The sequence below is a fragment of the Clarias gariepinus genome, chromosome 26 (genome assembly GCF_024256425.1).
Source record: "Clarias gariepinus isolate MV-2021 ecotype Netherlands chromosome 26, CGAR_prim_01v2, whole genome shotgun sequence".
Classification (NCBI taxonomy): domain Eukaryota; kingdom Metazoa; phylum Chordata; class Actinopteri; order Siluriformes; family Clariidae; genus Clarias; species Clarias gariepinus.
Genome location: NC_071125.1, coordinates 12668168 through 12691949, shown reverse-complemented (window position 1 = coordinate 12691949; position 23782 = coordinate 12668168). Strand labels below are relative to the sequence as shown.

General features: G+C 37.3%; 1 protein-coding gene across 4 annotated transcripts in view; it reads right to left on the bottom strand.

Moving 5' to 3' along the window:
- The window catches only part of LOC128514134 (dnaJ homolog subfamily C member 13-like), a 223522-nt gene that overhangs the window by 94410 nt on the left and 105330 nt on the right, over nt 1-23782 (bottom strand). For 3 of the 4 annotated variants that reach the window (XM_053487837.1, XM_053487839.1, XM_053487836.1), the window contains exons 14-23: nt 19892-19999; nt 19583-19738; nt 18553-18609; nt 17802-17923; nt 17533-17608; nt 17230-17325; nt 16998-17138; nt 7378-7395; nt 6215-6297; nt 2640-2793 (exon numbers count right to left, since the gene is read on the bottom strand). In XM_053487837.1, coding sequence (XP_053343812.1) covers nt 2640-2793; nt 6215-6297; nt 7378-7395; nt 16998-17138; nt 17230-17325; nt 17533-17608; nt 17802-17923; nt 18553-18609; nt 19583-19738; nt 19892-19999 — 1011 coding nt within the window. The remainder of the gene's footprint in view (nt 1-2639; nt 2794-6214; nt 6298-7377; nt 7396-16997; nt 17139-17229; nt 17326-17532; nt 17609-17801; nt 17924-18552; nt 18610-19582; nt 19739-19891; nt 20000-23782) is intronic. The other variant, XM_053487838.1, reaches the window with a different exon arrangement.

Sequence of the window (23782 nt, the reverse complement as noted above, 5' to 3'; positions counted from 1 at the left end):
TAATGTAACACTGGAAAAGTTTTAAAAGAAATATTGTGCCTCAGAGTGGCGCAGTGGTGCTCGCCCTATCATCCGGAGATCACTGGTTCGATCCCCGGGTGATGCTGTAACCTCTTGCAGTCGGAGGTGTAGAGAGAGCTGATTGGCCGAGCTCTCTCAAAGAGAAGGGATGAGAGGTACTTTGTGCTCCCACATTAATAACAGCTTTACAGCCAATCAGGGGCTTCTGTGAGCTCACGCAAGTGGAAGGAGCAGATAGCGCTGTCCTCCGAGTGTGTTATGGCATGTCCCAACGATGCGTGAGCAAGCAGTTCGAAAAGATGCGGTCGGCTGGCGTCACGTGGTTCGGAGGAAACACATGATAGTCTTCAGGCCTCCCAACTAAATGATCGTAGTAGCCTTAATGTGGAAGCCCCTAGTGACGGGGAGGAATAGGACATGACTAAATCAGCGAGAAAATCTGGAGAAATCCTGTTGCTTTTTTTCAGAGGAGTGCAGAATGGCTGTATATATATATATATATATAAATATTTAAACATTTAATTTAGTAATACTGTTAAGTGACTGATTATAAGCACAGGTTATCCCCTACTTACGAAGGAGTTCTGTTCCAGGAGCGTATTAATGAATCAGATTTGTTTATAAATCAGGAATCAAACAAGTCTTAAACGCTTTTGACACAAATATACAATATAAACCCTACCGATCCACTTGACTTAATCCGTCCCCTATTGCAACACTGCCATGTCAGGTGGCCTAAAACTGTAAACGCTCCTAATGATAAGAATCTTACAGTAAAAATGTTGTTCCTGCGCCTTTAACTCACATGGGAAATACTGGGTGCCATTTTGTGTCAGAGCGAATTTTCCTATAAGAAAAAAATGGAAATTCTTTTCCACTTTCTTGGACTGTGAACTCAGTTCTCAGTTTTGTTGAGGATTTCCTGAAATAAGAATTATTCATCATCAGGACAGTTTTACCAGACATCCATTTTCCATCATCGAGCTCCCGGACTGAATTATTAAAACTGGTGAGGCCGACTCATTTCTCCCGCACCCTCACATGCACACATACAATATACCGGACTTTAGACATTTTATATATTCAAAATATAAATTTTGTACAATAAAGGTGAGCTTTATATATATATATATATATATATATATATATATATATATATATATACACACACTCACCTAAAGGATTATTAGGAACACCATACTAATACAGTGTTTGACCCTCTTTCGTCTTCAGAACTGCCTTAATTCTACGTGGTATTGATTCAACAAGGTGTTGAAAGCATTCTTTAGAAATGGTTCCCGATAACGATAGGATAGCATCTTGCAGTTGATGGAGATTTTTGGGATGCACATCCAGGGCACGAAGCTCCTGTTCCACCAAATCCCAAAGATGCTCTATTGGGTTGAGATCTGGTGAATGTGGGGGCCATTTTAGTACAGTGAACTCATTGTCATGTTCAAGAAACATTCAATTTGAAATTATTCAAGCTTTGTGACATGGTGCATTATCCTGCTGGAAGTAGCCATGGTATGGGATGGACATGGTCAGAAACAATGCTCAGGTAGCCCATGGCATTTAAACGATTTGTGAAGCCACAACACGCACAACCTTGAGGCGGATGGGCTACAACAGCAGAAGACCCCACCGGGTACCACTCATCTCCACTACGAATAAAAAAAAGAGGCTACAATTTGCACGAGCTCACCAAAATTGGACAGTTAAAGACTGGAAAAATGTTGCCTGGTCTGATGAGTCTCGATTTCTGTTGAGACATTTAAATGGTAGAGTCAGAATAAGAACATGGATCCATCATGCCCTGTTACCACTGTGCAGGCTGGTCGTGGTGGTGGTGTATTGGTGTGGGGGATGTTTTCTTGGCACACTTTAGGCCCCTTAGTGCCAATTGGGCATCGTTTAAATGCCACGGACTACCTGAGCATTGTTTCTGACCTTGTCCATCCCTTTATGACCACCATGTACCCATCCTCTGATGGCTACTTGCAGCAGGATAATGCACCATGTCACAAAGCTCTAATCATTTCAAATTGGTTTCTTGAACATGACAATGAGTTCACTGTACTAAAATGGCCCCCACAGTCACCAGATCTCAACCCAATAGAGCATCTTTGGGATTTGGTGGAACAGGAGCTTCGTGCCCTGGATGTGCATCCCAAAAATCTCCATCAACTGCAAGATGCTATCCCATCAATATGGGCCAACATTTGCTAGAGAATGCTTTCAGCATCTTGTTGAATCAAGGCCATGTAGAATTAAGGTAGTTCTGAAGGCGAAGGGGGTCAAAGACCGTATTAGTATGGTATTCCTAATACTCCTTCAGGTAAGTGTACATCCACTAACATTTTCAGAGACAATTTTAGGGATAATTACAAATTAACAATTTTACTGACAAAAAGCAGAAACTAGCATTAGCATTAATTATAAGTTACTTTGTGATCAATTTCTTTTGTTAAGCCTCCTCGCTGCAACTGAACCCTTTTTATTATACAGTTAAAATGAAGAAAAATATTGTTTGTCCAACAAATTAAGCATATTTTTCATTGGCAAAAAATAAATAAAATTACAGTGCAACCATGGAAATCCAAAAAGCCTATACTCACCTCAAACTCTTGATGATTCCAGGAAATTACATTGGTACTCCCAAGCTCTCTGTCTATGTTGAAGGAGCGCATTTCTCCCTCCAAAGCATCACGGAGTTCTTCACGAGTCTTCAAGTTCCAGATAAGATTTGAGTGTGCATGATCCAAATGAAATCTGCAAATAGCATCAGCCATATACACATGCACATTACTCATATTTATGCCAGTTAGAAATAATACTGAAACTTTTTTACTGCTTTCAGTATGTACCCCCATATTTATGATTCACATTATAGATAGACAATGACCTGAAGTATTCTTAAAAAAATGCAATGCTCAGTATTGGCCACGAAAATGCACCAAGTTATGATGTGTCTATGGGTTTCAGACAGCAGGCAGTTATTAAAAGGGATTTGGAGATTCTAGCCAAGCCATCTAAAATTAAATACTTTACCTTCCAAAAACTGTTTTAAACTTACACAGTCAAGGACCAGATTACTGTGCCTGCAACTATACCAAACCCGCCATTCCTATTAGCAGTCAAGTTTGTATGGACTGTGGCAAAAAGTTTTGAGAATGACACAAATATTGATTGTCACAAAGTCTGCTGCTCTGGTAAAGTAATTTTCTCTGATAAATTTTCCCTTTTCCAATTATTTAGGATATTCAGGAAAAAAAGCTTATCCAAAGAGAAGGTTGTCAGTACTAACATCAGTTGATCCTTGGCTGCCCATTTCCCTGTCACAGGATCAATGGTTTTCATTCCTTAAGTCATTTTTAATAGGTCCTGTCCCTTGAAGACCTGGAACATCCCACAAGAGCTGCAGTTTTGGAGTTACTCTGAACCGGTCACTTAAATTTAATCACAAAGTAATTTTTGGCCTGAAAATGCTCAGTTGGTGCCCTATATATCCCACCTACTGTAACAAGATATTCAATGTTATTCACGTCAACTGTCAGTGATCATAATGTTATGGCTACAGCAGGTAAAATAAATATTAAACACATCACCAATTTTCTCAGTTAATCTATTTCTAAATGTGTTATTGACATGAGATTCTTAACAGGTATTGGTAACAACCCATGCAATCCACAAATGCAAAATCAAACCATAGATTTCCATAAAATACGTTGTGTATATGTGATATAAGAAGAGGAGGTGCAAAACGACATGGAAAGCCAAGACACCAGGTGAAATCAATCAGTAATCCTGCCCCTTGTCAGTGCAAATTAATATCAACTGATAGGCTATAAAAAGGGGTCTCATTAACAAAGTGTCACACAAGAAACCCCTTATGATGGGTAAAAGAAAAGTGCTCTCTTAAGAGCTTTGCAACTTTATTGTTGCGAAACATACTGATGGCATTGATTACAGAAGGATTTCAAAACTTTAAAAATGTTCCAATCAAAACTGTGGGGCCATAATTCGGAAGTGGAAAGAACATAATTTCACCATAAACTAGCCACGACCAGATGCTCTCACAAGATTTCTGACAGTGGAGTGAAAAGAATTATTAGAAGAGTTGTCCAAGAGCCAAAGGCCACTTGTGGAGAGCTTCTGAAACACCTGGAATTAGCAAGTAAAATTGTTTCAAAGAAGTAATGCACTCAACCACCATGGACTGTATGCTGAAGAAAAAGCTTTTAAAAGCTTTTTTAAAGTTGCTGCACAGCATTTGGACAAGATTTGGTAACATAATTTTAATCACCTTTTTATAGCCTATCAATTGATATTAATTTGCACTGACAAGGGGCAGGATTGCTTTCCAATTACTGATTATTTTCACCTGGTGTCTTGGCTTTCCATGCCGTTTTGTACCTCCTCTTCTTCATGTGTTCAGTACTTTTCCCTGTGTCATATCACATTATTATACACAACATATTTTATGAAAATCTATGAAATATAAAAAAGTATATAAAGTATTAAATTAATATATATATATGGTGGTAAAGTGCTCGCCCTATCATCCAGGGATCGCTGGTTCGATTCTCGGGTAATGCTGTAACCACTCACAGCTGGCGGTCTAGAGAGCTGTTGGAAAAACATGAAATAGTCTTTGGCCCTCCCGACTGAGTAGTATTACTAGCCCTAATGTGGGAACCCCCTAATGACGGGGAGGAATTGGACACTAATAAATTAGGGAGAAAATCTGGAAAGAACAAAAATCTTACTCCAAGCTTTTTTTTGAAAAGTTGGCAGCTATGACGCATATTTTTAGGAGTAAAACTTTGTCATCAGACTGAATTACGAAATTAAGAAATTCTTAAATAGACATTTTAGATTAACACATTTCTATTGTGCATCAGACTTTAACATGAATATATCTACATAATTAATCGTGTTTAATCATACCTATTTACCCTAAAATATAACTTTGTTAATTTTGTCATCACTTCCATCTACATTTAATAAAAGGATTTTTGACTGCCGAATGGTGCTAAACAAGTCAGGAGGTGATAAAAACCAATAATGACTCCATAAATGTGCTTAAAAATCAATGACGGCTTGATAACATTGCCTGATGAATTGATACCAAAAGATTAACGAGGTGTTAATGTTGGGAGCAAGGTGCCGAAATTTTTTTTTAACTTGCTCCAATTTTCCTCCCCACATTAACGACGCTGTTGAACAGGTCAGAATTCATACAGACCCTAAAAGAGCCTGTCCTTTAAGCTCTGCAGAAACTAAACAAATTTACCTCAGCAAGTAAGAGCATTTACACACACAAAGTGTTACATTTTCTCAAAAAAATGGGACAAAACAGGTGTGCGGACATAAAACAGAAACCTGTTGTGGAGCCAGAAAACAATATCAAGATTTATCAGGCTCAAATTAAATAGATCTTTTTTTTTTTTTTAGAAAATGTTTTTCAGTGTTTTGAGTGTTACCTGAGGGCCTGTCAGCTTCCATCATTTTATTATGTTAACTAGATGCTTTGCAATTGAAAGTAAATGGGCTTATCAAATATTTGCCCGTTTTAACACTCTATTATGCTATTTGATGCATCACTCATAATGCTGAACAACAAACACTAGTAGTACAGCAACATCACGTAAGGACAATTTTTCTGATCAATGCAAGAAAGACAACTATGCTACCCAAGTAATGATATAAGTTAGTAGCATCACCCAAGACACTCTGGCTAATGTGTGTTGAAATTATTGCAATGGCAAATTTTTTAGGTTAATTAAATACTACACAAATAGACTAAGGAACAGCTTATTCCCCAAGTTATGGCTTCCATCACATCTATCTCCATACAACCTGCAACTATACCTAAGCTCTGAAATTAAGCTATACAGTACCTTACTAATCAAATAATGCCTCCATTATACCCTTTCTGTAAAACTGGCATTATATAAATAAAAAAATATGTGAATTTTTAATTTGTATTTTTACACCTGCATCATTTGCACATGATAAAATGCTGCTTTTCATTTACCTATTTATTTTCCTCTTTTTTTCCCTTTGATGTTATAATAGAGTTTTCATAAAATAAAATACATTTTTATGTACCCAATATAATAATAATTGAGAACTTATTATTCTTAGTATAAATTACAAAATATAAATGATAAGCAAATACAGTATATACTTGTAGTAGAAGAGCTCCCAATTGGCTTCTATTTTGATCCGCTGTCTTCTTTTCCGCAAGACAACAGGCTTTTGGTTAGCGTTCTGGAACCAACAAACACGCATTAAATCACTGTAAACAAATGGTTATTTAATCATATAATTAATAAACAATTAATGTAAAATATAAAGTAAAAATTAAACGAAATATAGTTGCAAGCAACCATAAGCGGGCCCGAGCACCCTGTGCCATCAATCCATGGTTGTTTTGTGTGTGTGTGTGTGTGTGTGTGTGTGTGTGTGTGTGTGTGTGTGTGTGTGTGTGAGACGTGTACGTAAAAGTTTGTGATGTGTGTGTTAGTAGGTGTGTAATGTGTGTGTGTGTATGACATGTGCGTGATGTGCGTGTGAGAGACATGTGACTTATTAGTGTGTTTGGGTGTATGTGTTGTGAGAGAGAGGTGTGTGTGTGTGTGAGAGAGAGAGAGAGAGAAAGAGAGAGATGTACGAGTGTGTGTGCGTGCATTGAGACCACCAAAACCCCAGGCTGTAATGGCAAGAGAAGAGGAGAATGGAGGAGGCTACTGTGTGGGACTTTCACACACAAACACACACAAGGAACCTCTCTAATTAGAGCCTAAACACTAAGACATCAGCCCTATGTTGTCATTGTGTGTGAGGGCTATCTTGTTTTTTCTGAGGATTTTTGACAAATCCTCATGACAAATATTTAGGGTTCAAGCTGACATAAGCACCATTACCTCCTAGTGGCAAGTTGATGTGTGCTTGCTTCTGCTTAATGTGCATGCAAACACACATGGTCACTATGTTATAATAAACGGTACACACACAGATCTTGACTATATGAGTGACACACACCCACTGAGACTGAGCATGGGAGAGGAACACCCATAGCGCAGCGTGAGAGAGAACCACAATTGGCTTAGTTGTGATCATGTGACGCTGGGCAGACAAAGTGCATGTGTACTACTCATATATCAAGACCTTGCTCGTTTATTAAGGTTTTAAAAAATATTTTGCTTGTCTTGCAAAACACTTACAGATGTAGTTAATTGCAATCCAAGGCTCCACTGTATAATAAAAGTAACTAAACAAAAATTCCTAGTTAAAACTAATAGATTTAAAGAAAGTTATCAAACTGTGTTGGTGCTCAGTTATACTCACCAAATTATTCCTGTCCTGCTGCATTGATTCATAACAGACAACCAATGAACAATGAAAGTGGACAAGACAGAGATAAAAGAAATATTATTAATACTGTGCTCATACAGAAAAGGTGATAGTTCAATACAAATACCTTTTTTTTTTTTTACATTCTCTTTATTAAGTTTTTTAAATTGGCACAACATTTCAATACACTTCTTACAAAGTGTATTTATCAGAAATGATATATGAAAGGGGGAAAAGAGGGGTGATCTGGTTAGGGTTTTATTATTGCCTTCTTATAAAAAACTTAATAAAATTTTTTAGTCTTCTTTTTAGTGAAAATCTGATATTTTCCAATTGTAGGTAGGGTTGAGCAGTGTGGTGGATTTTTTTGTTTCCAGTTGGGCAAAATCAGCCTAAGTGCTAAAAATACCATAGTTTCAAGCACTGTACGCAAACCTTTAGCCAGCTCTTTATCACTACAAACACCAATTATAGCTAATATTGGGTCTTGCTCCAGTGTTTTTTTTTTTCAACACCTCAAACAATAACTGAAAAACTGACCAATTATTACTGATATTAGGGCAGTTTCAAAACATATGAGTGATGCTGGAATTTGACCACAACTGTCACATGGCGGATCCACTGCGGGAAACATTTTGGAGAGCTTTTGTTTGAATAGGTGCAGTCTACGTAAGATCGTAAATTGTAGAAGACCTAGTGCTTCATCACATTGCTTTTTTGCTTTTTCCCCATGCCTCTCTTAGATGCTCTAATAAAATGTCACAATCTATCTGTGATAATTTATTATATGTAATGAATATTCCTCCTTTAGTAAAAAAGGAGGTTTCTCTTTTCTTAAATTCACTGTAAAAACAGTCAGTTCATTTGTGTGGTTTACAGCTTGTTAAGAAATGACAAACTGTTTTAACAAAACTGCAGGTTTGCAAATATATATTAAAAAAAAGTCAATTAGGTAGATCAAATATCTGCTGTAGCTGCTGAAGAAATAATAAAAAAAAACAATTATTAAAATATGTTAAATATAAGAAAGAGCTAACACTGTTATCAGACCAAGTCTGAAATCTTGAGTCAGTTTGGTAAGAGGGAGAAATATATGATTAGCGATTAAGGGGCTTAAAATAGAGCATACTTGCCTCTTAAAAGGCCTTCATATCTGTTTCCAAAAGTTTTAAGCAACAAAGCTGAATAAATTTATGCTGACAAAGAGGAAGGTGTACTTGATTTATTTTCCATATCACACCATTCTACTGACCTTTATTTTATTCCAAATAAAAGTGTTCTTATGTTACATGCCTAACAGTACAGATGAAAATGAGGTAGACCATCCCTACTTTTGGCTTGATCCTCTATAACAGTGGTTCTCAAAGTGTGGGGCGCACCCCACTGGTGGGGAATACAGACATGACAGGTGGGGCGCAATGAACGGGAGGGAATTAGTGGAAAATAATAGGAAAGTACCTATTATAATTCATGCTTTTCTTTATTGACAATAAAGATCGGACACTCGAAACTAAACAATCACACGCCAAAAAATGGATCATTAATACAAGTAAATTAAAATAACGTCAGAGAAAAAGTGGAACCATAGTGCAACAATAACGGTTTAACGCCGGCATGTTAATTGCAGAGGAACAATATATAAGGAAACATTCGGTATTATATATGTCATTTCATTTATTCCAATGTGTATGCTGATGTTTATGTATTTTTGTTAAACATTAATATTTTATCAGGCAGTACTAGTCTGGCATTTCTAGTTTCCAGTGAGGAAACAAAGTAGCTTTTTGATCCTTTAGGCGCTGAACAGAGGGGAAGATCAATATCGTTCTACGCTTTTTGTTGCTATGCGGCATTTTGCGATGATCCCTAAATCATTCGTTGCACCGTAGAGAATAATGGTGTTTATGCTTTTAAACATGTATAATTTAAGGCGGATGTAGCTTAAAGACAATGTAGAGAGGAAATATATGTGGGTATCTTATTCGCGGGTTTATTTACGCAGCTATTGAATTCGGAGATGCGAATATCAAACTAACTTTACCGCGGACACAAACACGTGTTATTCGCTAAAATGCCCCCCTGCCATGGATTGCCCCCCTACGTAATCTCTATCAAATATTATATTAAGACATACATTCAAAGGTTTATTATTATTAAATATATTATTACTATTATAATTAACCCTAGCCACGTGACAGCCGAGACGACGTCGAGACGATTAATACAAATCCCCCAAAATTATTTATTTTATGGCACATTTATTTTGTAGGAGTTTGTCAATGTACAAATAAATTATTTATCACAAATTACACTAAATAAATATTGTTTGTGGTGAAAAATTACAGGAAATTATTTTTATTATAAAATAAGCAATATAAAAATATACATGTTGTATATGAAAAAATATATATAATTTATATATTTTTCCCCTATACAACATTTTTTATATTGCTTATTTTATAATTATATTCGTTTGTTATAATTTGTAATTTTTAAACCATAAACCTATGAATTTATGTTCTAATATATTATTTGAAAGAGATTATGTAGGGGAGGCAATCCGTGGCAGGGGGGGCATTTTAGAGCATAACACCTGTTCAGTAGCGTCCTGTATGTAGTGAGCATAATAACGTCAATGGATACATTTGTTACATGGACCACAAAGAAGCAGGTGATTCAGCACTATCAGCCTAATCAACCAAAAAGCCTATGATGAAGCCTATGTTACGCTTGGATTCATGGTGGGGATGGTGAGGGCAGAGGAGAGACCCGTGTGTGTTTTGTGTCTTAAACCACTGGCAGCAGACAGCATGAGACCCAACAAAGTAGGAAGACACTTAGAGACAACACACCCCAGTCTTGTTAATAAGCCACTCGACTTCTTTGAAAGAAAGCTCTAGATAAGTGACGAAGTAAGCCTGTTATAACAATTGCACATGTATTTTATCTGTTTTAAACATGCCGTTATTTGATCTTATTGGTTTAGAAATTGATATTTCAATAAATAGTACACTTGGCCGTTTTCGTTATCATTTTGTTGACAAGTGGGGCTTGAAAATTCACCCACCCCCTTAAGTGGGGAATGACAGAAAATGTTTAAGAACCACTGCTCTATAAGTATATCGTCTCAATTCTAGGGTTCTTTTAGTTCTAAATATATTGAGTAATTAATCTCTCCAAATCCCTAAAAAATATTGATTAATATAGACTGGGATACATTGAAAAATAAATATTTAGGTAAAATACTCATTTTCACCATATTAATATGACATGCCAAGGAAACAGAGAGATTAGACCACTTCATAAAAATATGTTAAGTATATTCATATAGCTTCAGTATGCTTTCTTTAAAAAAGTGTAGAAAAACATTTAGTTATAGTGATGCCTATGTATTTAAAAGGGTTTACTGCTTTGAAAGGAAAAGAGGAAAAAGCTTGGACCTTAGAGATGATTAAGAAATATAATACTTTTAGCAAAGTCAATCTTGTATCCTGGGATTTAGCTAAAATTGGCAATGTTTGGTATTGACTGTAGAGTGTTGGAGACGTAAACTAAAGGTCATTGCCGTATAACAATCTTCTTTGTCTTTCGGCTGTTCCCTTTCAGGGGTCGCAACAGCGAATCATTTGCCTCCATCTAACCCCATCCTCTTCTCTCACACCAACTAACTTCATGTCCTCTCTCACTGCATCCATAAATCTCCTCTTTGGTCTTCCTCTAGACCTCCTGCCTGGCAGTTCCAACCTCAGCATCCTTCTACCGATATATTCACAATCTCTCCTCTGAACATGTCCAAACCACCTCAATCTGGCCTCCTCAAAACATCTAACATGGGTTGTCCCTCTGATAAACTCATTCCTGATCCTATCCATTCTTGTCACTCCCAAAGAGAACCTCAACATCTTCAGCTCTGCTACCTCCAACTCTGCCTCCTGTCTTTTCTTCAGCGCCACTGTCTCTAAGCCGTAGAGCATCGCTGGTCTCACCACTGTCCTATTCTTTCATTCACCTGTCCTATTCTTTCATTCACCTATTCTTTTCATACACCTTTCCTTTCATTCTCGCTGATACTCTTTTATCGCACAACACACCTGACACTTTTCTCCACCCATTCCAACCTGCCTGTACCGGCCTCTTCACCTCCTTTAAACACTCTCCATTGCTCTGGACCGTTGACCCTAAGTACTTAAAATCCTGCACCTTCTTTATCTCTGCTCCCTGTAGCCTCACCGATCCTTCTGGGTCCCTCTCATTTACACACATGTATTCCGTCTTGCTGCGGCTAACCTTCATTCCTCTGCTTTCTGAAAGCATACCTCCACCTCTCCAAATTTTCTTCCACCTGTTCCCTGCTCTCGCTACAGAGCACAATGTCATCTGCAAACATCATAGTCCATGGGGACTCCTGTCTTACCTTATCTGTCATCCTGGTAATCACCAGAGCAAACAAAAAGGGCTTAGAGCCGATCCTTGATGCAGACCCACCTCCACCTTGAAATCTTCTGTCACACCTACAGCACATCTTCCCACGGTCTTACAGCTCTCATACATGTCCTGCACCACTCTAACATAATTATCTGCCACTCCAGACCTTCTCATACAATACCACAGCTCCTCTCTTGGCACCCTGTCATACGCTTTCTCTAAATCTAAAAAGACACAATGCAACTCCCTGTTACCTTCTCTGCACTTCCCTGCCAGCATCCTCAAAGCAAATACTGCATCTGATGTACTCTTTTTAGGCATAAAACCATATTGCTGCTCACAAATGCTTACCTCTGCCCTTAACCTAGCTTCCACTACTCTTTCTCTTTCCCACAGCTTCATTGTCTGGCTCATTAGCTTTATACCTCTATAATTGCCACAGCTTTGCACATCCCCCTTGTTCTTAAAAATTGGCACCAATACACTTCTCCTCCATTTCTCTGGAATCCTCTCATTCTCCAAAATCTTGTTAAACAAACTTGTCAGAAACTCTACTGCCACCTCTCCTAAGCACTTCCATACCTCCACAGGTATGTCATCAGGACCAACAGCCTTTCCACTCTTCATCCTCTTCAACGCCCTTCTCACCTCACTTCTACTAATATTTGCTACTTCCTGTTCCACAACAGTCACCTCTTCTACTCTTTGTTCTCTTTCATTTTCCTCATTCATCAACTCCTTAAAGTACTCCTTCCATCTTCCCATCACCCTCCTGGCATTTGTCAGTACATTTCCATCTCTATCTTTAATCACTCTAACCTGCTGCACATTCTTCCCATCTCTATCTCTCTGCCTTGCCAACCTGTACAGATCCACCTCACCCTCCTTACTGTCTAGACTAGCATACAAGTCCTCATATGCTCCTTGTTTGGCCTTTGCCACCTCTACCTTCACCTTACTCTGCATCTCCGTGTACTCCTGTCTACTCTCTTCAGTCCTCTCAGTGTCCCACTTCTTCTTAGCTAGCCTCTTTCCCTGTATACACTCCTGGACTTCCTCATTCCCCCACCAAGTCTCCTTGTCCACTTTCCCCTTACCTGATGATACACCAAGTACCCTCCTACCTATCTCCCTGATCACATTGGCTGTAGTTGTCCAGATTCCTGACAGACTCAGTACAAAAGTAAATAGTGATAAATAGTGAAATAAATAAATAAAATAAATAAATAGTGAAATAGTAATACAAAAGTAAATAGTTTTGCCTTAGGTAAAGCAGCAGATCTGAGGGACTCATGGAGGTAGAGTATTATGGTAAACTGGTATGTTTAGATGCTGTCTTCCCCACTCTCTTTGATCACTCAGGTAAGTTGATGGTGTGGTGATTGGTTGCTTTACATCTCAGAAAACCCTCACGTCTGTTTCCTTCTGACTCTCCCTTTTAGTTATGCTGTTATAGTTAATCCTGACTGATGTTGACAGCTGGTTCTCTAGGACTTGACTTGGCAGCAGTCGCTTGATAGTCTAGGACTGGAATTTTCCACAAGTCTACCTGAGCCTCCAATAACTACCTGGACTCCATATTAACATCGATTAATATCAACTGTTATGCTGAACTTCCTGCCACCTAACACACACAGTATAAATGCATATCAATTCCTGCTTTCTGTTTCACCCAAATGAGAATGGGTTCCTCCCTATTGCCATCTCACAGAGTTTTTCCTTGCCACTGTCGCCCTCGGCTTGCTCATCAGGGTCTATCTGACCATTTGAATTCATATACATTTCCATTCCATACAAACTTAAAGTCTTTTAATTGTGTAAAGCTGCGACAATGACGGTTGTTAAAAGCGCTATACAAATAAAATTGAATAGAAATGAGTACCCTAGTTTAAAAGGGATTGGGACTTGGTGTGTGAATAATAATTAATAATCGCCTAATATATAAAAAAAAACAGGAGGCGATTCTTGATTTATACTGTTTGATCCCTGGAGATCAGTGAGGGAAGAACTTTAAGACGAGTGGCTAACACCTTAGCCAAAATGTTATCATCATCAAGAAGACTAATGGGTCTATATTTTGACTGGGGTCTAATGGGTCTTTATCTACCTTGTGTATTGAAGAGATTGTAATGTCCCCTGTTCACAATTGTAAATAGTCTGCTTGTTCACACTGTAAATAGTGCACTAAGACAGCCAGATAAACATCCTTCCTTCAACCATGACTCTGAAGACATTAGATGCTATTCCACAGGTTTATTGGCTTTATAAAGGGTGAAACTAAAATAAAAACAATCTTACATTAACAAAAATGCACGTTGTGCTTAGACTTAAAACTTATGTAACTATGCCATGTGATCAAAGACAGTTAGCATTACATTTTTATAAATAACCAATTCTCAAGCTCCATTTGCATACATATAAATCAATTAACTAATATGAAATGTAATACATACAGACGATGCCACAGTACAGGTAAGATGTTTACAGATAGTAGGAGGTTGCAACTGAAGCTACCATGTGGTCATCTACTTTGTATAAGTCAACTTCCTGTGACATCACTGCTAAGAAAAATAACTACAACAGCCACTAGTGGGTGCTAAATACACACTAAATAAACACTGTATAATAATTGTAACAGCACAGAGATATTTGCCTGATACAATATTGGTGGTAGACAACCTTTCTCAAATGATTCAATAAAGACCTCCAGCAGTGGTGAAATTTGGTTACTGGAGCATTTATAAAATTCAGTTGTAAAGCCATCTGGACCTGGGGATTTTAACTTTTGCATGTTGGATAGTGATTTCCAAAACTTCCCTATTTTCCATACTTAAGGAGGGAATGTTCAAATCAAAAGAACTAGGCTATATATGATGGGTCATTAACAGATTCTGAGAAATATCATTTGTCCTGTCTCTCTGCAAATTTCTGTTATCATTCTTTATGCTGTTATCTCTTTAATTTGCCTAGCAAGAAGGTCTCTCTATCTTTGCACTCTCTCTCCTTGCTCGTATCAAACATTCAGCAGTCTCTGAGGTAGGGAGCAACTAAAATTCTACAGTTCTGGTAAAGGGGATTGTTGATCTATTTCAAGTATTTTGTTAGTTTATTTAATATTTTGTTTTTTAGCATTGTTTCTTAGCAGCACGGTGATGTAGTGGTTAGCACTGTCACCTTGCTCCTCCAGGGACCAGGAGTTGCATGGAGTTTGCATGTTCTCCCCATGCTTGGTGGGTTTCATCCAGGTAGTCTGGTTTTCTCCCACAGTCCAAAGACATGTATTGGTATTCCCCCCAAAATTGCCCGTAGTGTGTGAATAGGTGTGTGTGTGTGTGTGTTCCCTGCAATGGATTGGCACCCTGCCCAGGGCGTACCCCGCCTTGTGCCCTAAGCCTCCTGGAATAGGCTCCAGGTCCTCACGACCCTGAATACAGGATAAGCAGGAAAGCGGTATAGAAGATGAGTGAGTGAGCATTGTTTCTTTATCGTAGAATGAGAAATAATTTGCCCACGCTTTAAATGCATCCCAAATTGTGGATTTAGAGATGTCTATCGTCTTGTTTGTTTCTAAATAAAATCTTATTTAAGATCTGGTTTGTTCTACAAATGTTTTTTCAGCTAATAATTTATTGTCAAATCTCAATTAATACTAACTAAACTAATAGTGTCTTGTTTGTTATCAAATAATATTAGTTTTAATTAAAGTTGTTTAACATTACAATTACCTTGTGTTGATCATATACAGTAGGAATGACATTTTATTTACAAAGACCCTTCATTTTAACATGCTAAAAAGTAATTGGACAAACTAACTTATAAACATTATGATTACTTTCAATACCCTGATGCATAAACTTTTTCATTTACTTTTGAGCCTGTAAAAATGGAGCACTGTATAAAAAGGCTGTAATTCCATAACACAATATACAGTGAATCTCTAAAAATAAATAGCCTTTTTTATTATTTAATTAGTTAAAAAAGTGAAACTCATTCTAGATTAATTACACGTAATTACACATTTCAAGCCTTTTTTGTTTTCATTTTGGTGATTATGATTTACAGCTCATGAAAATCCAATATTCTTTCAAAAATATTAGAATAATTTACTTTGAGTAAATTACTATTTATAATTTGTGGTGTCATGTCAACTGCCGGTGTTAGTCCACTGTGTCCAAAGTCAACGGAGTCATTTACCAGGACATTTTAGCGCATTTCATGCTACCCTCTGCTGACAAGCTTGTGTGATGCTGGTTTCCATTTTTCCATCAAGATTAGCACCAACCCAGATGGCCAAAACAACCACTAACTGTTTTTGACCATAATATTACCGTGCCTTAATTGCCAGCCAACTCCCCTGACCCCAAGCACATCAGTGGGGTATTGTTTCAAGCCTTTTGATTTTGATGACTATGGTTTCCAGCTCATGAAAATCAAAAACCCAGTATTTCAAAATATTAGAACATTTTATGAAGATGAATTAAAAAAAAGAAATTTGGATTGATTTTAATAAATGTTCTAAAAAAATTTACAGGCAAATGAGAAACACCAGACCCACAATACAGACGAGATGAAGGCTGTTATCAAAGCAACCTGGTCTTTAAAAAGACCTCAGCTGTGTCACAGACTGATTGCCTGTCACCATGCCACATTGATGCAGTACTTAATGCTAAAGAGCCGAGACTTTAGAATTGAGTGCATTGTATTGAGAATTTCTGTATGTAAATATTTTTTTTAAATAATCTTGATAAATGTTCTAATATTTTGAAATACTGGGTTTTTGATTTTAATGAGCTGTAAACCATAGTCATCAAAATCAAACTTCAAGAAGATATTAAAATTTTTCAAATTGCATTGTATTTGTTAAACCCCTTTAACCTGAGGATGTACAGAAGCAAAAATGCACAATTGTGTCACTATTGTAATACTCACGTACATTCCAGTAATTAATATTGATAAAATGTTGTCGACAAACAATTTTTTATTTTGGATTACTAGAAAGTAGAGATACAAAAGAGACATATGATTAAGTAAAGAGAGATTCTAGAGGTGCTTGTACATATGTGGTTGAGGACAGTTGGGACATAGAACCAGTGTCCTTTTGCACAGATTTTAGAATGTGCTTTTCTATGTTTCTGCATTTACTAAGCGTATCTGCCTTTGGGGGAATCCTTAAAGATTACTTGGCTCACCTCCTTCTGTGCAATGCCCATTTTGTCTCTCCAGTGCATGAGCACCTGGTCAGCCTTTTCTTTAGCAAACTTCTCCACTTCTTTGGCAGCCTTGCCTGCAATTCGCTGCCACTCTGGAACCTTAGAGCGCCCAAACTGGTCCTCCAGAGACAGAAAATAGGAAGTGATGTTAATTGGGCATATGAAATAGCTTTTGTTCATTGTAACTAACTCAATAAAGATCTCAAATTACAGAAGCAATCTTGAGGTTGTCACGGATGTGCATTCTGTCCACGTCCTTCTCTGGCACAGGGTCAGTGCTGTCCAGACATGCCAGGAGCCCAGTTGGCTGGAGGAACAAATGTAAACAAAGAAAAAAAAACATCATAAAAAGCTATTTAAAAAAGAAGGAATTAAAGAAATAAGCAAAACAACCAAAGAAAGATCACCAGAAGCATGTTGGAATTTAGACCAATTGACTGTTTTTTAATAATAAAAAAAGAAATAAATAAAAGAAATAAAACCCTTAATAGGGATAGTCTGTGTGCAATCTCACTAAGATTCTCTTGAGGAGGTTCATAGCAATAGGATTCTCAGCCATCCACAAACCCACAAGGTGACGGCTCAGCTGTCTACAAGCAAAACAAGAGCATTTTCTTTTTACTTAATTTATTTAATGTTTACAAAATGCAGCAAGATAATTATAAATTCTGCACTTAATAAATTTTACCATGTTCTGTAATGACATTGGGCATTTTAATTGTCCAAAAAAAACAGGCTTGGGATAAAGACTGGGGTGTGGTGCTGATAATAAAGGGTGTTTACCTGTTTGTAAGCATCCTCTGATCAGTGCTGACTGTAAACATTGATGTGTGTAAATGTCGAAGTAATGCACCTTCACTTAACGCCAAGTCTTGCATCTTTGTGGCTATTTCCTTATCCCCCTCCTAAATACACACACACACACGCACACACACACGCACAGATCTAGAAAATATAATAGACCACTGGAAAAAATAATCAGTTATTTAAGTTTTTTTTTCTTACAGGTGCATGTATTGGTTAATTTTTTTGTGAACTGCTGACAATATTTATTCTAAATTCAAAATATAACTATTGTTATTTGGAGAGTATATTTAAAGGAAATGACAACCACAACACAATAAAATGAGTCAAGATCATGCAGTATTTGCAGAGTTTTAATAACAAAATGCAAAAAAACAAATGCAAATAATTTGTAAATAAATTGTGTTAATATTTTTTTTTGTCTCTCCAGTGCCTAACCCTAACCCTTGGCTGAATAAAATGAAGTCAGTATTTGGTGGAATAATCGCGATTTGAAATTACAGCTTTCATGCATTTTGGCCTTTTCACCATTTTTTCACATTGCTGTTGGGTAACTTTATACACTCTTTTTGCAAAAAAGCAAACAGCTCAGCTTTGCTTGATTGTTGATGACATTCCAGAAGTTTTCTGGAGTAAATGCAGTGGTGTCTTATTTTTTCCCAAAGCTGTATATGTATATACATTGTTCACGCAAACAAAAGTAATATTTTACAAATTAACAGAATCTCACCTCAATGATGGCCTTCATAACCAAGCCTGCACCCTTAACTATAGCCATAGAAGGATGCTGCAGAGACAGACAACAGATAAAGAACAACAGTATAAATCTAGAAAAATTTAAGACGTAACCTAGCGTATACACAATATGACCAATTGTCAGTGACCACTATTATTATTATTTGTATTTATTATTTTTATTATTATTATTTGTATGCTGTAGACCTTCCTGAACATGTTTAGTGTTGGTTGAAAACCTTTGTACCACTTCATGATTAAATTACAATGGACCATATAATAATTACACAACTGTAGCTTTAAACCAAATGTTTGACAAAAACATTGAGAAACGTATGCCATTTGTAGGAACTTCTTTATCACACATGTGAAAGCATTAACAGTTGAAAGACCAGTGGAACCGTGTCACTGGTGTTTACTGATGGTTTGGCTGATGATAAAATCAACACAATGAATCAACACCAATTTCAATTAAATGATGCTTAAACGTTCTTAAAGGGCTCAATTAATCTGCTGTGCTAAACCTAACTGAGCATGCATTTTACTTACAGAAGGCAAAACTGATGGCTGAAAGAAGCAGCACCTCAAGCTGCAGTAACAGACTGGCAAAGCATCTCAAGCGAGGAACTTCAGCATTTGCTGATGTCCTAGGTTCCAGACTTCAGGTAGTCAAGGATTTGCATTCAAGTATTAAAAAATTATCCTCATGTTAATAAATATGTTACTGTAGTTTCTCCAATTTTACTCTTGAAAATGAAGACTACATATAAATGGATGTATTTCCTAAAAGGGCAATAAATATTTTTGATGAACACATCTAATTTAACCAGAAATTAAATCCATTGTGGAGGTGTACACAGCCAAAATTATGAAAATTGTCACTGTCCAAATACTCACTGACCTGACTGTATAAGTTTACAAATTTTTGCCCATATAGTGTATCTTTTCCGAAGCACAAACAAGCAAAACATATTGTTTTGCTTACATTATGTTAGCATTCATAAGCAAATAGTTTTGACTCAGACCTGGAAAAGTTTAAAAAGTGTGCGTCCATTGGCGGCCACCATCTCCAGCAGCATGTCAAACTGCTGGCCTTCACTCGTCTCGCTGTAAGGTGCACAAAGGGCAAAGGTCAAGAAATCTAGCAGTGCACTGATCACTAAAGCACCTGTACCGTGGCCCTGAAATAGAAGACAGATAAAAACAATGTAAGACTGTTGAACCCTAGACCAGAACTATGCATATTTGATGTCTTTGAGGTTAGCAAAGTATATGATCTGACATTTAAATAGCTATAATCAAAACACTTTATGGCAATCTAATGAGCAGTTTACCACATTACTGATGAATTTCTCCAAAAGGCTTTCCAGGAACTTTTTGGAAGATAGAAGAGAAGCTTTGTTGAGCTGCTCCTGTCTCAAGTCATAGTCATCATGCATTGGCTGTAATAGCAACAACACAAATATTAATAAAAAAATAAATACTGACTGTGCTTGTCAATTCTACCACTTAACCCGACATGAAAGAGTTATTGAATATTACTAAAGTCACAACTCAAGGTTGACTGTGTGGATTTTACAAGCATCAATCACTCCACACTATGATACACTGAATAATTCAGCCTTTGGCATGCCCCCTCAGATGCATGCCCTAAATGAAGCAGACAATACTAATGAATTTTAAAATTCAGTTAAGATTAATTCAGTTAATAAATAATAATATTAGTTAATCAAACATAAAAAAATTATGAGCTTATTCAATTAGCATGAAGCCATATCAGCTTTCAATGACAGGTTTATCTGCAGCTCCAAACACTCTGGATGTTTTGCAGAGGCCTTACTGTTAACGTTTTCAATGGATCTTTTTTTACATTTGATATAAACATTAAGCACTAAATTGTAAAAGGCCCCACCACGAGAAAGATAACTCATTGTTAAGCAGAGGAAGATTAAAAATAAAGCAGGAAAACATGTACCACAAGGGCACTTCAAAATACTGTCTGTCCTGGAGCCCAAAGACACAAAGCCACTACAGATAGTCTTAGATTCATTAGCAAAAGGACAGAATGGCAGAGAAAGAAAAGGTGTAGGAAGGCATATATTGATACTAGTGAATAGATTTAGTAAGTGGATGGAAGCATGGCCAACAGCCAATATAGATGCTAAAACAGTGGCTATAGGTTTTTTGTATCAAGGTTTGAAATCCTAAATACATTCTGTTTAGATCACGCTAGCCATTTGGTAAATTATATTCATTGGGATTTGTACATTACAGTGGAACCTCAGATTACGAGTAACGCGGTTTACGAGTGTTCCGCAGAACGAGCAAAATTTTTTAAATAATTTTTGACTTGAAAAAACGAGCATTGTCTTAGTTTACGAGCACCGAGTATCATGTTCCACGCTTGCGCTTCTTGTTTTAACACTGAGCGTCACGTCATCACAAGTGTGCCAACGGTTTTTCTCTCTCTTGCAGCGGAATTGTAGGTAATCGTCTCTCCTGCTGGGTGAATACACACTGCTGGGTGTGTGTGTAATGTGCGTGCACACACACATGCATTAACGGGGAGACCTTTTTAAAACCATTTAAAAATTAGCAAGTAACATCGCTAGTCACACTCGCGTGAGCGCATACTAACGGGATCACTACTGTAAAGTAAAACAAGAACAAAAAAAATTAATTAAACAGCTCTGAAAAGCTTTGAAAACAGTCGCGACAGAGAAGAGTTTGTGTGTTTGTTTGGCAACCTGAGAAGAGGGTAGCTGTAAAGCCGAGACCTATCGTCTCCCCTGCTGGGTCTTAGTGCTTGCAGTGTTTTTGAGTGTGCATGTGTGTGTTTGTGTAAGGCAGAGAGTTTGTGTGTTTGTTTGGCAACCTGAGAGAAACGGGCTGTAAACGTAAGCGAGCCCCCCTTCAGCCCACCTTCTCTCAGGTTGCCAAACATACACACAAACACTTCTCTGTCACGATTGTTTTTAAAGGTGAGGAGCTGTTTAATTTGTTTTTTGTTGTTGTTGTTGTTTTACTTTACAGCAGTGATCCTGTTAGTATGTGACTAGAAATGTTCCTTGCTAATTTTTAAACGGTTTTAAAAATGGTCTATCCGTTAATGTGTGTGTGTGTGTGTGTGTGTGTGTGTGTGTGTGTGTGTGTGTGTGTGTGTGTGTGTGTGTGCGCGCGCACATTTTACACACACACACCCAGCGTGCACAAACGAAACCCCTTATCTGTCGTGATTTATTTTTTAAATTTTTTTAAGGTAAAGTACAGATTAATTTGTTTTATTTTTACTTTATATTTTGTATTAATTATACTTATGTATTTATTTTTTTGGGCTGTAGAATGAATAATTTAAGTTTCCATTATTTCCTATGGGAAAATTAAATTTGGTTTACGAGTGTTTTGGAATACGAGCCCACTTCCGGAACAAATTAAGTTTCCAGTTCCACTGTATTTGCAATGACAGGAAGGGTCAAAAGGCCTACAGAAACGTTGGAAGCAAAATGGTCTAAAGTATGTAAAAGTAGAAGGATATATTGGGTGCAGGCCCTACTAGTAGCATTGATGAACCCACAAATGCAAAGTAACTGCATAATCTGACCCTGCCTAAAATGCTTACTGGACAAAAATTGTCTGTGCCATACTTATGACTTACAAAGATCAGCTTCAAAGTGTGAATGGCAACTATGTAAAGCACTTAACTGATATGCACCAAGTTCTTTGCCAAAAGGTAAAAAAAAGTACAGTGGAACCTCGGATTACGAGCATAATTATTTCCAAAAGCGGACTCGTATTTCAAAACACTCGTAAATCAAAGCACATTTTCCCATAAGAAATGATGGAAATTAAAATTATTTGTTCCACAGCCCAAAAAAATAAATACATAAAAATAATTAACCCAAATTATAAAGTAAAAATAAAACAAATTAACCTACACGTTACCTTTAAAAAAGTAAAAATATATCCTGACAGATAAGTGTTTCCATTTATGCGCACAGGCGCTGTGTCTGTGTTTTTCTCTCTCCTGCGCTGCTGAGTGTGTGTTGTGTGTGCGCGAGCGTTATTTGACACCATGCTGGTTGTTTTTAAGTGAAGCACCCCCTCTCTGTTTCTCACACACACACACACACACACACACATTAAAGGCGAGAGCGAGCGAGCGAGAGAAAGAGAGAGAGAGAGTAAACAGGCACGGTGTTAAATTACGAACACACACACTCAAACACTGACACATGTGAGGTGGAAGCTATAATAAATGACCGTCCCCTTACCACCGCTACAGACGATCCCACAGACCTGGAGCCCCTGACACCTAACCACCTGCTGCTGATGAAAAAACAGCCAAACTTGCCTCCTGGTCTTTTCAAAAAAGAGGACATTTACGCACGTCGCAAGTGGAAGCAAATTTAGTACCTTGCCGACCTATTCTGGAAGCGATGGGTGCGTGAATACTTGCCCTTGCTTCAGGAGCGCCAAAAATGGTCTCAGGTGAAGAAAAACCTCTCGATTGGAGACGTAGTTCTAATAATTGATGAGTCTTCTCCAAGAAATTCATGGGTCGTCGGACGGATCACGAAAGTGTTCCCTGATAAAAAAGGACTTGTGAGACGTGTACTGGTCAAAACTAAAACCAGTACCCTGGAAAGACCCATCGATAAGCTGTGCCTGATATGTGAAATGGACTGTTAATTACCTTATAAAGTAGTCATGTTCCTTTCATTTGGTACGCAGCAAATGTCTAAAGTGTTAAGAAAGTTAATTCTAAAGTGTTAAGAAAGTTAATTCAAATTTTAATCCAATAGTAAATGTTGTGGCCCAATTGTAAAAAAAAGGAAAAAAACAACAAAACAAAAAATGTGTGTAATTGTCAGTCTTCCTGCCTGTCAATTAGGGGCTGGAAATGTAAGGGCCATATTTCATTCTTGTGATTTGTTGTTATGTTTATCTTATTTCAGTTTATTAGTTAAGCATTAAGCATTAAGTATCATACATATAATTTGTATTGTGACATCATTTCATGTGTTGTTCTGTGACATCATCCCACAGTTATGCAGTTCCATGTCTATCACGCACGTTAGTTGTAGTTGTTGTTAAGACACAGAAGGATACAGAAAGGTTTGGAGCACACAAGCTTTTGACCGTGATAACGTGAGACAGTAAGCTAAAAGGAATACAGTAAAATAAGTTGTTGTAACTGTAATCTATCGAAGCTACAGAACACAGCA